The sequence below is a fragment of the Vulpes vulpes genome, chromosome 8, assembly GCF_048418805.1.
Source record: "Vulpes vulpes isolate BD-2025 chromosome 8, VulVul3, whole genome shotgun sequence".
Lineage (NCBI taxonomy): Eukaryota > Metazoa > Chordata > Mammalia > Carnivora > Canidae > Vulpes > Vulpes vulpes.
Genome location: NC_132787.1, coordinates 58508985 through 58525149, shown reverse-complemented (window position 1 = coordinate 58525149; position 16165 = coordinate 58508985). Strand labels below are relative to the sequence as shown.

The following is a 16165-nucleotide window of genomic DNA, read 5'->3' as shown; positions in this document are numbered from 1 at the left end:
GGTCTCAAAACTTCTCAATCAAGAGTGTGTTTTCCATTTTATAAAATCTCTATTAATTCTCTAGGTGGAAGGAGAATTAATCTATTCTATGATTAGACTCATGATCTTCTAATAGCGCTTCTGTCTCTCCACCATCTGCTCCTGGGAAGTGCACAGTAAACTCTCATCAAATATTTGGGTGGCGCTTGGACTCTAAGGAGATCTGCAATTTCAGAGTGGGCATAGTATACATCGTCTGAGAGAGGACTGGCTCCAGGAGAGGATTCATTCCCAAAGCCAAACCAAAATAAGCCTGACCTCATCTGATTTTACAGAGGGCAGCAGGTGCAAGTTTGGAGGATGCCATTTTTGGGCAGTGAACAGTTGGAAGAAATACCTGAATCCTCTGCGTGTTGCTATTCTCTGCCCACGGTTCCCACATCATTCCATCTGTAGATTTACTTGACTCCAGTAACTCCATTTTGCCTTCCTCTCTTGGGGTTTAGAAATGCAACCGTAGGGACATTTGCCAGTGCTAAATAGGTCTGAAGGCCGGGTCAGCCTCCCAGAGCCCAGAGGTTTCTGGCCATGCTGGATATATATTTGGGACTGAGTGTCCTGTGATTTAAAAAAAACCAACTGGTTTTACCCATATTTCAGTGGGATTAGACAAGGATGACAAAAAGTTCCCTGAATCTGACAGTCAACCAAATTTTATACTTTTCTATTCAACGCTTTTTTAAAATTAATTTAACCTTAAAGAGATCAAGGAGAAATATATTTTCAATATAGGCAATAGATTTATAATTGTTTGCCATTCCTTCTCTCTCCATCCATCCATCCCATCCATTCATCTATTCAGTGTTTGCTGGATTTTTATTAAATTCCAATTCGGTGTTAAGCATTAGCCCATTTACTCACACTGGTCATTTTGGTTCACATAGTTCAACTGTACAATTAAATGTTACTCAAGTGTGGGTGAAAATCCAGAATACAAACTAAAGACACTTGTCCCTTAGTAAGTTGGCACTGCTTACAAACATGAAGCAATCCCTTTCAGCTGTTCCTTGGTGTAATGGAAGGGACATGTCATTTGGAACCAAATAGATATGAATTCAAATCCTGATTCATGTTCTGCCATTTTATGGCTTTGTGACTTTGGGAAATTTCTACTTAACTTTTGGGATCATTTCTTTGCATGTAGTGTGAAAAAAAGCTGTAAGAATTAAGTAAAATAACATATAAAGCATGCATATTGGTATGATTTATGGTAAATTCATAATAAGTGCTATCTCCCTTCTCCTTCTTCTCTTCTGTTCATTTAACATTCACTCAACAAACACTGCTCAGTGCCTACCACGAACCAGACACTAATGTAGGTGCTGGCGTACAACAACGAAGAGAAAATTTTGCATTTGCCTGTGTGGATTTTACATTCTATAAGGGTGTCAGACAATGGGCAACCTGGCAGCCAAGTGCTATGGAGAAAGAGTAGGGAAAAGAGATTAAAGAGAGTGCTCAACTGGGTGTTATGCTATATGTTGGCAAATCGAACTCCGATAAAAAATATATATACAAAAAATAATAAAAATCTAATGAGTGCTCAAAGAGTGATCTATATACACAGTCAGGGGAATGACTTTGTTCATAAGGTGATATTTAAGGAAAGAACTAAAGGGAATGAGTTTTTAGCATTAATAAAAGTATATGTCCTTTGCTATCAGGGGCCATGCTGTCTGCATTTTGGTTTTGTTTTGTTTTGTTTTGTTTTGTTTTGTTTGTTTTTGAAGATTTTTTTAGAAAGATTTATTTGAGAGAGAGAGCAAACACATGAACCAGGGGAGGAGCAGAGGGAGAAGGAAGAGAGGGAGAGAAAGAATCTTTAAGCAGACTTCCTGCTGAGCTCGTAGCCCAAGGCAGGGCTTGATTCCCCAAGACCCTGAGATTGTGACCTGAGGCAAAACTGAGTCAGCTGCTCAACTGACTGAGCCACCCAGGAGCCTCTCATCTGCATCTGGTAAGGAAGCAGGTATGAATATGTGATGAATAAATAAAAGAATGAATATTTCTCTTTGGATGGTCACAGGGCTAAGTTTCACATTATAGAACACTTCCTAGTTTGCTCTGAGCAGCTTTCCCACAGTTTCTTGTTAAACAGGTTAACACCTCAGTATCCCATATTCTCCAGGGTTCTCAGATTTGTCATTTCTTTGTAGAAAAGGGCAATGTTACATAGCAACCAAATAGATGGCTTTTTCTTTCAGAGGGTAAATCCTGGACCCTGACCAAAGATTACTTTTTGATTTGGCCTTAGAAAACCCCATAATACAACTGGAAACCTCTCAAGAAGGTAGGACTTCCCATGGGCCCAATCATCCCCTTTTAAGAAGGTCCAAAATGTCAGTCCCTGGCTGTGACAGGGGACAGTGGGAGAATACTGAGAGGCTTGATTGAGTCCCAGAGAAGACCCGAATCCCTGCAGCCCCAGAACCAATTTATCCCAGCAGTTTCAAAACAGAGGTATGAAAAAAAAAATAAAAAAAAAACCACACAGAGGTATGCTAACAGGTCCAATAGCATTTAAGAGAGTCAACAGACCAAAGGTCAAGCAGTTACAAAATGATTCTGGTCAGTTAGAAAATTTCTCTAGCCCAAGAGACCAGTGCTTTGCAAACTTCACCACACCTATGAATCATTTAGAGAATCCCATTTAAATGTAACAAGCACCCAGGTGATTCCTTTGATGCTGCTCTGGGGTCTGTATTTTGAGCATCAAGTCTCAAGTGTCTACAAGCTTGGCTGCACATGAGAATCACCCCTGGAGCTTTTAAAAACTGTAGTACCTGGATTCATCCCTTCCCCCATCACCAATTAAATCAGTATCCAGGAGGAGGAGACCCAGGTACCAATATTTTGGTTTTCAAAGATTTATTTTAGAGAGAGGGAGAGACAGGAAGAGTGCACATGTGAGTGAGGGGGGTGGGCAGAGGAAGAGGGAGAAAGAGAATCTCAAGCAGACTCCCCATTGAGTGTGAAGTACGATGCTGAGCTCCGTCTCATGACCTGAGCTAAAACTGAGTCAGACACTCAACCAACTGAGCCACCCAGGCACCTCGACGTGCCAGTATTTTAAAAAACTATTTGTTGATTCTAATATGCAGCCAAACTTGAGAACTATTGCAATTGGCCAAGAATGTGGTCTGAATTTCAAACAACAGGTGAAGAGAATTAGCGTTTGATAAGCACTGGTTAAATTTTAGGCACTCATTTAGGCCTTCTACATAGATTAATCTCCTAAATAGTAATCAGTGGAACAAAATAATATGATTCTTGTACAGCTTCTAATAATTTTATAAGAAATTTTTATTCATCTGTTTTCATTTAAGTCTTTAAACTCACTGATAGAAACTACAAGACTGGTTTAATAGAGAAGTGAAATGAGGTGCCTATCCATGACCTGCTCTGGGTCAAAAAGCAAGTATAAGAGAATTTCAGGCACTCTGAACTCCAGTTGTCTGCTTTTCCTGAGCATGACTCCCTCATCTGAGATTGGCTATGAGGGGCAGCCATGCTCAGAAAGTGCACATGAGAATCATGTCAATGACACTGAGCATACTGCAGGGTCTAAACACATTGTGTCATTCCCAGCCAAAGAGATTTCACTGATATGCAAATTGATTAGGAGACTAAGTTCAGAATAGAGAAGGGAGCTCAGTCTGTTAGGGACCTTGGTAGACTGGGCACAGCATCATCAAGAGACTTCCTTAAAAAGCACCAGAACCCAGAGCCCTTCATTGATCAGGATTCTGATTCTTGATTCTGCTACAGATGGTGGAACCAGCCTCCCCCATCCCTCACAGGGCTCAATGAATGATCTATGCCAGAATTACCATCAAAAACTATTGGAAAATAATCTGTTTACCAGCACTGGAAAATTGGTCATAATGAAAAGCTGTCTTCCTACTGGTAGACAGGCCATTTCCAATAATTTTATGTGATGATGCTGCTTTCAGTATCTAAGAGGGCCAAGGAGAAAGTCACCAGGCAGGCTGTGTGTGTGGATGGCAGTAGCTTTTACATGGTGAGTGGAAGTGGGACCCCCGTAAGCAGGAAGAACAGAAGGTCCCTGCAGGGAGATGCTGAGGAGCAGCCTCGGACTTCTCACCCTAGCTGAGGTCTGTTGAAAAATAACAGGAGCACCAGGTCAACCTGGCATGCAACTACCAGGATGGTATGGCTATTCCTATAAGACTGCTTGGACTGCTTGTCCATCCAAGGGACATTGCTCACCCTAAACAACTGAACTAGTTGTCACCATCCACAACGAGGAAAGCACAGCTCATTTATCATCTTTTCACTGATTCACTCATCTATTCAATAGCTTGGCCTATTTAGTTGCTCCCACAAAACACATGTGCACAGTTAACAGTATCAACTTGGAACATGAGATGCGATACAGAATACCCAGAGATCCTAAAACTGAGGTCCATGCATGTCTCCTTTCTCCTTCCCTTCTGGAGATGTTGACGTAGCCATGGCATTGTTTCTATATGAGCATGAAGCTCACTAGGAAAAAGTTTTGGTCCTTCTTCCTTTCTCCTTTTTCAGGCTGGAATGCTGTCTTCCTGGAAATGGAGTGGTGTAGAGGAAAGATAAGATCTGTGTGAAGGCAGGAGGGGACAGGAAGAAGTAAACAGTTTCCATACCAGGCTTAGCTATTTAGAATGCCATTTCCGGGGAGCTCAGGAACTCCTAATATGGATGTCATAGTCCTTGTGCACAGCTGCTCAGACTCCTTCTGCCACCCAGGTGCCCTTCTGCCACTTTGTCACACCCTTAGATCATTCTTCTAGTTGTGGTTTTGACTCACAAGCAGGATTTTGGTCCTTGCCCATATGAATTTGATTCCATTGTTGTTGGTTTTTTTTCACTTCCTCTATTACCAAGTTTGCTTTGAATTCAGGTTGCCCTCGGGAGGCTTCCAATCCAGAGGGAGAACTTCAACATATGTCTCCGTGGGGAGAAAGAGTAAGTGAGAAGGAGTCGGAAGAAAACTGGAAGCACCCCTCAAAGATAGACTGCACTGTGACCTAAAATGTGGAAGGGGCCTAGTTAATTAATGGTGTGGGCGAAATTGCTGAGTGTACCACATACAGAGGTGGAGAGCAGATGGAGAGCTGAGATGGGGGGGGGGGGGGCATCAAGAATCTGTGATCAAGGGCAAGTCTCGCCTGCTCTCTGGAGCTTAGCTGGCTGAATAAGCCACATGGCACCGTGTTACCAGTCCTGAGCTCTCTGAAAGTGGCCTGGATCCTCAGTCTGTTAAGCGATGGGATTAGGTTGGGTGGTGTCTAAAATCGTGACTGGAGAGGGGAGCATGGGCTGCAAGTTGCCAGTATTTGTGGAGGACCTTCCATGTGCCAGAAGCCACACTCCTGCCATGCTACCTTGACATCACACCACCACTGTCTCCACATTACAAACAAGGAGCCCGAACACACACAGACTTCTTCCTTGGAACTGGACCCAAGTCTATCTGATTCGGAAGCCCATGTTAGAGCACACCACTTCTCAAGCATTTGAACCCAAGAGAGATTGGTGATGTCAGAGGACTTTCTCTGGCAACCTTTGTAGAACACATGACAGCAGCAGTGGCTTATATTGTGGTTTCAAGGGGGAAATAGAAGCAAGAAACAAAGAGCAAGGAGGACTCAAAATCACTAGGCAGATGCTCCTCTTGGGTCTGAGTCCTGTGATGCTAATAGAACTTGGCCACTGTGGCAAAACTCAGCGTGTTGTCTCAGCCGAAGCTGAAGGAAATAGTATACAAAATTTATAATGGAACACCATTATATGGGGGTCCTTCATGACCCCTCAATAGAAAAATGGGGGAAAGACACAGAAAAATAATTCATGGGAGAAAAAAATGTAAATGGCAGATAATTTTATGAAAAAATTTCATTTAGCTTTTAAAAATCAAAGAATTTTCATTAAAGTACAATGGCAGTCTAAACAAAGATTTTTAAAACTCTGAAAATTGTGTCAAAAATCTCCAAATAGGCAAAATTATGCATGGTCAGGCAGCCCAGGTAGCTCAGCGGTTTAGCACCGCCTTCAGCCCAGGGCGTGATCCTGGAGACCCGGGATCGAGTCCCACGTCGGGCTCCCTGAATGGAGCCTGCTTCTCCTTCTGCCTGTGTCTCTGCCTCTCTCCCTCTCTCTCTGTGTCTCTCATGAATAAATAAGTAAAATCTTTAAAAAATATATGCATGGTCATACAAAGGAATACCAGGCCAGTGCTGACATTATGTTTGTCAAGAATATAAAAACTCTATAATGACACAGAAGTACTCACGATATACTGAAATGAAGAAAGCAGGAAACAAAACTGTATAAAGGGTACAAATCCATTTTAAAAATGTATGTTTTGGGCACTTGAGTGGCTCAGTGGTTGAGCATCTGCCTTTGGCTCTGGGCGTGATCCCGGGGTCCTGGGTTTGAGTCCTGCATTGGGCTCCCTGCAGGGAGCCTGCTTCTCCCTCTGCCTATGTCTATGCCTCTGCCTTTTACTTATATAAATAAGTAAAATCTTTAAAAAGAGAGAGAGAGAGAGAGAAATGTATGTTTACATATAGACAGAAAATATGGGAGAGAAATCTCAGGACGTGAACTGTTTCTTTCTGAGGGAGCTATTTCTTTTTTTCCCTTTTTTTTTCTTTTTTCTTTTCTTTTTCTTTCTTTTTTTTTCCTTCCTTTTTCTTCTCCATGTATTCTAACATTACTAAATGAGTATGTGCTCTTTCGTGGATGAAATGCCCAGTCAAGAGTCAGGATTACCAGTCCCGTCATGACAAAGCCTCAGCTCTGAAGTAAAGGGTTCAGAACAATCTTTTTTTTTTTTTAAAGATTTTATTTATTTATTCATGAGAGACACAGAGAGAGGCAGAGACACAGGTAGAGGGAGAAGTAGGCTCCATGTAGGGAGCCCGATGTGGGACTCGATCCTGGGACTCCAGGATCACGCCCTGGGCCAAAGGCAGGCACTCAACCGCTGAGCCACTCAGGCGTCCTGGTTCAGAGCAATCTAGACGGTCCCCAGGACAACATTTCATCTGACATGTTGCACATTCAGCAAGCCTCTACCCAACGCATCTACCTAACTATGTACCGCACATCACCCCTGGTGCCTGCCCTCCAGAGTTAGACCCAGTCAGACTGGAAAACAGTTTTGAGCTTGGGTGCTCCTCCAAGCTTGAGTGTCTTTTTATTTTTTTTCTCTTTTTCTACCTAAGCTTTTAGTGACCTTATATATTCTTTCCCAACTCCTCTTCCCCTTATCAGACCTTGTTCTCACACAGAACTCAAACTTGGTTAGATGCGGGTGTAAGTTATGGGCAACATTACAAAGGACTACCTCTCCCAGAGGGCCTCAGCTAAGACAAAAACGCCATCCTAAAGGAATGAGGCCCTCATGGCCAAATTTTAGGAAAATTGGGTGGGGAAAGTACTTGAGAGCTATTAGAATCCTTGCTCTTGCAGTGCCCCCACCCCCCAGCCCTTCTGTATTGCCTGCTAAATTCTACTCATTGTCACAGACCAGTTCTTCCTCATGCCTTCCACATATCTCCCCGAGAGCAGGAGATCTTGTTCTTCTCAGAGCACCTTGTAAGTTGTTCCACTATTACAATGATCCCATTGCACTATAGCTTTTTGTTTGCCCTTCTTCCATCATAGGCCATGAGCCACCTGGGTGTCTCATGTCCCTGTATCCATAGCAGCTACTCCAAAAGTCCAACCTGCTAGTGACAGATCTTTGTGTGATTGATCAGCATTTCAAGAACCTGAATCCCAGGGAATGACCTCCTCACCCTGCAGATGGTGCTGTTGCTGGGTCTTTCCATTGTCTATCCCTTAGAGTGGCAGGCAAAATATGCACAACTGGCCCTGGTTTCCTTGGGTTTTTAACAGAATGGGGTGGCCCTTACATGACAAGTTATGAGCTCCAAATCCCTAAAAATCTCTCAGGTGTTTCAACTGGGAGGTGACAACTCACTATTATAGAATGAAATCAATTTAACAAGTTGGAATCAATATTTTTTTAAAGATTTTATTTATTTATTTATTTATTTATTTATTTATTTATTTATTTGAGACAGAAAGAGAGAGAGAGCATAAGGGAGGAGGAGAGTGAGAAGCAGGCTCCCTGCTGAGCAGGGAGGCCCACATGGGGCTCGATCAATGGACCCTGAGATCATGACCAGAGCCAAAGGCAGCTGCTTAACCCACTGAGCCACCCAGGCACTCTGGAATCAATATTTTTTTAAGTGAAGAACAAAATGGACTAGAACAGAACAGAATAAAAGACAAAGGATTTTGTTAAAAATCCAAGCATTCCCCAAATAATATTAAGTGTCGTCCCACGAAATCTGTGTTTCCTTTGTGTGTGTGTATATGTGTCCGCATGTGCTCATGAGCACCAGGTCTTAGTGAATTGTGATAAAGACACATCAGAAGCCACCTTCCTGAATTAGTTGGGGGAAAGGTGCCGGTTGTCCCTGCGCTGTCTGCCCATGGCCGAGGCCTCATTTCCTGTGGATACTCACTAGGAGCTCCTCTTCTCTCATCCCTCAACAGCCACAACCCTGAAACTGGCAGAGTATTTCCCTAAACGCAGGTTTGGGGGCCAGGGAATCAAGAGGACAAAATAACTGTTTTGATGAGGAAGGAAATGCAGAGGCTTCATCCCTCTCTTTCTACGCATGGGATTCCTGGAACCATTTTTGTCCTGGACTCTGAAAAAGAGCCTGCACCTGACAAGCACCTCAGTAAACACTCCCCCTCCCCTGTCCTCACTAAGGGACCCCAGGTTCTTCCATGGTAGGGACAGGAGTAGTGGTGGGGGGCTTGGTGCCTCTCAACCCTGTTGCTGATAGAGCTGGCCTCCCCAGGCCCAGCCCACGGGCGGAGCAACTCTATTTAAGGCAGACTCGAAAGGATCCTCAACAGGGTATCCAGCAGCTAACTAAACGGCATCTCATTTGGTTACAGCAATAGTGCAGTGCAGAAGCTAAGACTTTGCCTGCACTGGGCAATTTACCCTCTCTGTACCTCAGTGTCCCCCTATGTAAAATGAGGATAAGAACTGTGCTTCTGTCACAGAAATACCATACAGATTAAACCAGCTAATGTACACAAAGTGCTTAGAACAGTCTCTGTACACAGCAAGCATCCAATAAATATTACTGTTATTTAATTATTTCTTACCCATGTATGATGATTGGTTTTTTTCCTATGTTTATAGAGAAGAAAAAGAGACTCCGAGAAACTAGGTGACTTGCCCTGCATCATGTGCCTAGGAAAGGCAAAGCCAGAATATAAATCTAGATCTCCTGACTCTAAGTTCTGCATCCTTCTCCCCCTAATGATGTCCACCCCAGCTTTAGCAGCCTGCGGGACATCACTATGTCCCATCAGTCTCTGCTGGCCACTCTTGGATCAAAGGTGTCTGAAGGGATGGGCAGCCCAGGGAAAGGTCCCTTCTCAGGTTTACTTTGGGGGAGATACATCCTTGAGAGAATGTGTGTGTGTGTGTGTGTGTGTGTGTGTGTGTGTGTGCGCTTTACTATGACGGGGAATCAGAAATGGGAGGTCATTACCTATACTGGCATTCTTTTTGAGATCTGGACTATCAGACAGTGATGAGCATATCGGGTAGAATCCTTATGCCTCCACTCACCTTTTCAGAAAAAAATGTCTCTTGATACCTGAGTAGGGCAATTTGAAACAGAGATGACGATATGAGTGAGGATGTCAGGACTAAGCTATGCTATATGTCCTCGTTTCTTCCAGCCTGTGATGTTTCCAAATATAGTACAAAGATCTAAAAACTGTCCCTGCTTTCTCTTTGCTTGCAATCCACAGAAGGAACTGAATCTCCACTTCCAACCCCCAGGATAAGCCTGAGGAAAAATATGACGGTAGTGGTGATATATTTAAAATGCTTAGCATTTCGTCAGCCCCAGCTCTCTGTAATAACCACACCACCACACGTAAGTGCTCTGAAAGTAGGTGTTTGTATGATGCTCCAGAGATACTAAGGATTTTTAAGTACTTTTCAAGTCATCAAAAATGTTTTACTATATTGGAGACGGTTTTCATGGAATTTATTAGAATCTATTTTGGGGGATGCAAATGGACATGTTTTCATATATGGACACTTGGTTTACCAAAGTATTCGATTAAGTTGAGCTTTCTGATATGCTAGTTTGTGAGTTGCTGTTAATTCTCCAATAGTCCTTTCCCCAGGTTTGTGCTTGGGCTGAGCATGGGGCTGAGAAGGGATCTTGGTGACAACTAGAGTTCCTAGCATTCCCAGGTGCTCCTGAGGTGTAAGCAATCTTAAACTGTCCAGGAGGCACTGCGGAAATCGGCCCTGGGGCACTCACCAAGGATTAGAGAATGGGCCCCCGTGCCAGGCTTACAACAGGCCATGTAATGCAGATAAAATAAGAACTGACTTCAGCATCTGCCCTGAATGCACACCAAGAACTTTCTGAAGGTAAAACAAAACAAAACAAAAATCCCGTTAATGAACTTGCAGCTAACGATCTTCACACCCCTGCAATGTAGACTGGCCCAAAATCACAAGAGGCAAAGATCACTTCGTGATATTCTGCATCTGACCCATGGAAAGAGAAGCAAGGTCAAATACCTCCTGAGTCTCCAGGATTGCGGGGGGAAATTCAGGGAGCCAAGAGGGGGGAGTTAGCACCCCAGAATGAAACCCACAAATAATCTCTGAATTGCATTTCAGCCAGGCTTTTCGATGATAGTTTTAACATCATCTCAGAAGAATTAGTCGCTTGGGACTATTGCCCTTGAAAAGTCAAGGGGACTGTCATGTGATAGGCTTCAATCAGAACTAGGCATCATGCAGCACATCTAATTGTCCCCATTTTAGGAGGCGGGACCCACCCTTTGCTGTTCACACACCCCAGCTTTGCAGCAAGAGTATCTTCAGATTCAAACGAGACTAAAATGCAGGTGGCCTTCAGGACAGAGCCTCTGCACCCGTGTTCCCACATCCCAGCCGCTGGCCAGGCCCCGGTCACTGGGCCAGTGTGGTCAGTGTGCCTCCCTGCTTACCTCGAGCACGATTTCCTTCAGCTGGAACTGTTTCTGCGCGACTTTGTCCGAAGACACGGACTCGTGGTAGTAGAGGCAAAGCACGTCGTATTTCTTCAAAACCTGCTTGAAGTTCTTCTCAGTAAGACTGACCACACGGTCTTTGCCATCATACGTGGGGAAGTTGAGCCCCTCTTCTGCCCGGCAGGAGGCCAGCAGGTAGAGCCCCGCAATGAACAGGTGTGTTCTCTTCATCTGGGAAAAGTCTCCTTTTACTTTCCCAGAAAGATTGAGTGCAGGGAAGCGGCTTGAAGACTCTCGGAGGACTGGTTAAGAGGAGTGGGGAGCAGAGAAGCAGATTTGGTCCCTCTCCTGTGTCCCTCCTGGGCCCGGGGACCGACTGTCCACCGCCGCCTGGGCTCCGCCTAGCAGTACGCGTGGGCTCAGGACACACGCGAGTGGAGACTGAGGGCCAGGCTGGGCGGTCCAGCCCCAGATACCTCGCATAGCTCGGCCCAGCCCCTGTCTCATCAGGAACTCCATTTTTAGGATGCAGTTGTTTCAGGCTAAAAATAAATCATGCAATGAATAAAAAAGTTAGATATGACACTGTTGAGGGATTCGCTGATACAGTCGGTCAGAGTGGTGGAAAGGGAGGAGGTAGGAAGGAAAGCGGAGAACGTGTGCATGAGAAATAAGGAGGCCAGCAAGGTCAAGAAAGAGAAATAAGCTCAAAAAGGAGGAAGAGAAGATGAGACGGGAGAAAGGTGGGACAGTGGTGGGACAGGCCAGTGGAGATGTGTGCACAGACACAGGGCCACCCAGACCTCGGATTCGTTCAATTACTATTGGGAGAGAATCCAGCCTGTCCCCTCCTGGTGGGCTGCTTGTCCCCTACCTCATCACTGCTCACACACGAACCAAGTGCAGCCCCCGAGGTGAACTTTATGTTCTGCACCTGCCTTTCTCTGCCTCCCACCCTCTCTTCTTGGGAACGGGGCCTGGGCTGGCCCCTGTGCCATGCATGCTCACACGGCTCTGCCAGGCACCAGGCGAGGGATAGAGGGACACCCTTCCTGGCAGCCCACCCAGGGCCACACTTCCTCTTCTTCTACCCCTGCCCACACCTGAACACTCTCGACACCAGGAGGACCCATCCCTATTTTAAAATAAATTTCAGGAGCACTTGAGTGGCTCAGTTGGGTAAGCCTCCAACTCTTGATTTTGGCCTAGGTCGTGATCTCAGGGTCATGGGATTGAGCTCCATGCTCAGTGGGGAGTCTCCTTGAGATTCTCTCCCTCTCCCTCTGCCCCTCCCCATCCTCTCTCTAATATAAATATATAAAATCTTAAAAAATAAATTTTAAAGTATTTTACATAAAAGTTCAGCAGCCTTCCTCAGAAACCCTCTTAGTTTTTTTTGCTACCATTTCTGTCATATTTCTTTTTTTTTTTACCTGAGCCCCTAATATATTGTTTTTGTTTCTTTCCTCTTCATTAAAGACAGACTGGTACACAGAGCCTAGAAGTTGGACAGATGGGACTTCTAATTCCCATTCTGCCTTTTACTAGCTGAATGCACTTTGGAGGGTCACTCACTTTCTCCAGTTCTCAGATCCCCCTTGTCAAATGGGGATAATTATGACCATATTGTAAGGTTTAGCACAGAGAAACGGAAAATCATTGTACAAAGCAGGTACCCAGATACGGTAGCTATCATTCTTACTTCATTCTTGGCTGGAGATGGTGGAACATAGGTTATTATAATACTTGTCAGTGTCTAACAATAACAGTTTGTGAATCCTTTCCTGTTCCATTTTCTCCTTGAATCCAGCAGACAATTGGGGCAGAAGCAATTAGTGCTCATTTTCCAGGTGAGCTGAGATTCAGAAAGATTAGCAACTTGTTTGAGATTGCCAACGTGAGGACTCAGGAGCCCAGTGCTCCTGGCTGCTTGAACTCTGACTCAGGGCAATTCCTCTGCAAACATCCATTTTCTTAAGTGGCTCCTCAACTATCTCTTCCGGTCAAAGAATAGTCTAGTCATGTCTTTCCACTCTTTAGAGTGATCTATGGATCTTAGAATTCAGACCAAATTTTTGTCTTCCTTTGGCTTGGAAAACCAGCTTTGGAAAGAGTGAGGACTCTGTCATGCACAACATTTATAGAGGATCGAAGGAAAAGGGAAGTTTGTCATCCTTCTCAAGAGAGACCAGACCAGAGGGCCTTATGATGAGAGGCAGGGTGACAAGTTGCTGTCTGTCGGGACACTTTCATGTCCAGGAAGCCAGGACCTTGGAGAACCCATCAGTGAAACTGTGAAAGCCTTCAATTCTTTCTAATGGCAAATTCTCTATGTTTTTAAAGATGAAGACAAAAATAGCCATCCTAAGACATGGTTAACTTTCCATGTCATTGGCCCACATGTGAGATCTCTGCTTTCTTTAGAAAATTTAAGGGGAACAAGATTTCCAAGTTAAACCATATATGTCTTGTGTTTTTCAAAGTCAGGTTCTGAAAATTGTTCCAATTGTCTCAATCTCATGGGGTTCCCTTTATTTAGAATGTGCCCTACTTTTCTTAATATGTAAGTTTTTAAAAATTTTACCAAAAGCTGGGAAAGAAAGTCAGAGTCTTTGAACTTCCTGACCAAAACTGATGAAAAATGACCAAGAGAGAGAAAGAAATTTTTGAAATATAAGTTTCACCTTCAAGTCTGGCTCGAGACGAACTGTGTATTAACAGAAAAAAAAAAAAAAAAAAGCTCCAGTGTGGAGAGTTCCTGTCCCCAGATCCTGGACTCTACTGGGGGCCTCACAGCCCAGCCCTGAGGACACATGCGGTGGAAATCAGCTTTCTCACCGTCTATGGTCTACTTTTTAGGTACCAGCCATTTCTCTGGCTACTTTTATTTTCCTCTTTGTTTTTCCTTTGCTTTCTTGCTCACCAGCCCTAATCAATTCATTTTGTAAGCAGGGAAATGCTTCTGAACTTTGAGTCAACTTTGTATCCACCAAATCAGTTCACTCCCGTTTTAGCTGCTGCCCCAGTCACTGTGTGTCGCACACAATCCTAGTTTATGGGATCGTGCTAGAGTATGTAGCACGTATTTTTGTCTTGTTTTGTTTTGCTTGAACAGGACAGGATGAAGCAAAATAAACAAATCAATACAAACATATGCTAATTATTGTCACAATGCAGGGCCCTTGTTTTTGCTATCAATTTCTAGTCCTCCACCCTATGAGTGGGCACTAAATACAGTCCTTTGACCTAACCCCTTTCATTTTTTTTTAAATTCTTCATAGGTGGCATAGTGATTTTGCATATGTTATTTAATTTTTACTGATTTCATTTTAATCCTTACAATAATTCATTTTACAGACCAATCAGGACTTGACGTCATGGTCTTCCCTTACTTGTTAATCATATTTTTATCAGGCGTCTTCCATGTACCAGACACTCTGCAGCATACTGGGGATTTGTCACTAATCTGAACTCAACTGAGTTTACATCCTGGGGGGGGGGGGGGGGGGTCTACAGGGAGGGACCCTGTCGGAGGGACCCGGAGGGCCCTCAGAGAGGGGACTGTGACAGGCGGCCGGGGGACCTGGGTTCTGGGCTGGTCTGACAGCCCCGGCTGGGCCGCGTTGGTCAGCACCCCCCGCTCACCTCCCGGCCCGCACGGCTGTCATTCGTGGGAAAAGGGCCAGGCCCAAATAGTCTCCCTTGGCCCCTTCCTGGCTCTAAAATGTTCCCATCTGTTAACGCCTATAGAGGACTTCCTCTTCCCAGGATAGGTCTCGACACAGCCCACAGGTTTGAGAAGTTTGATGTCGTACCTGCGGGAAGAGGGTTCGATGGGGGTGACTCTGGGCCAATCGGAGCAACTAGGGCTTCACGCCTCCAGAGGTCCCTTCTTTGGCTTAAATACTCCACCGCGTGGACGAAGCGGAGTATGGCATCTTTCTTTCTGGGATCCCGTTCTTCCCTCTGTCTGGGCCCTTGGCCCAGGGAGTCAGCCTGCTGGCCTGGTATAGAGTCCCAGGGGTGCTTGTGTCCAGAGCCCTGTGCACCCCGGCCTCAGGCTCTGTCTAGTCGCTCAGAACAGGCCTCTTGGCAACCCCAAGGCCATCCTTTCTTTTTTGCCTCTGAATATCAGGCAGCCCCAGGACCAAGCAGAAAGAGCCCCAAAGCTCTCCCACTAACAAGTCCGGGTTTTAACTAATGTCACGTCCTCAGGGAAGCTTCAGTGTAGCCCCCAGGCTGACTTACTCCCCCTAGATAGTACTTCTCCTTGGAAACATCTCTACCCTGGGGATTTCTTTTTCTCCAAGCTAGACTGAGCCTTATAGGAGCAGGGACAGCATCTGTTTATGGTAATCCTCGAAATTAGCCTGGCCTATCATAGTTCTCATTAAATATTTATTAAATAAATTTGAAGCACTTAATTGGTGCCAGGTCTTACTCTAAAGTACCTTACAAATTTAATCCATTTATTCTTCTTACCAGCCCTATGAAGTTGCTAATTTTAGTATCCCCATTGAACAGATGGGTAAAATGAGGCACTGGGAGGTTACAAACTATAGGCATAGTTATCCCCATTTAGGTTTTTTTTTTTTTTTTTTAAGATTTTTATTTGCTGGGATCCCTGGGTGGCTCAGCAGCTTAGTGCCTGCCTTTGGCCCAGGGCTTGATCCCGGAGTCCCAGGATCCATTCCCACATCTGGCTCCCTCCATGGAACCTGCTTCTCCCTCAGCCTGTGTCTCTTCCTCTCTCTCTCTCTCTCTCTCTTTCTTTCTCTCTCTGCGTGTGTATGTGTCTCTCATGAATAAATCAATAAAATCTTTAAAAAATTTTTTATTTGCTTATTCACAAGAGACATACGCAGAGGGAGAAGCAGGCTCTCCACTGGGAGCCCAGTCCAGGACTGGATCCCAGGACCCCAGGATCACATCCTGAGCTAAAGGCAGACACCCAACCACTGAGCCACCCAGGTGTCCCTAATCTTCCCCATTTGACAAGGGTGGGCTCCTGAGAATCAGAGAGACTGAGTGATCCTCC

General features: G+C 44.7%; 1 protein-coding gene across 2 annotated transcripts in view; it reads right to left on the bottom strand.

Moving 5' to 3' along the window:
* CASQ2 (calsequestrin 2) overlaps positions 1-11671 on the bottom strand; it is a 65169-nt gene extending 53498 nt beyond the window's left edge. For both annotated transcript variants that reach the window (XM_025994688.2, XM_072766804.1), the window contains exon 1: positions 11125-11671. In XM_025994688.2, coding sequence (XP_025850473.2) covers positions 11125-11358 — 234 coding nt within the window. In that variant the 5' untranslated portion in view covers positions 11359-11671. The remainder of the gene's footprint in view (positions 1-11124) is intronic.
* Between the last annotated feature and the right edge of the window lie 4494 nt (positions 11672-16165).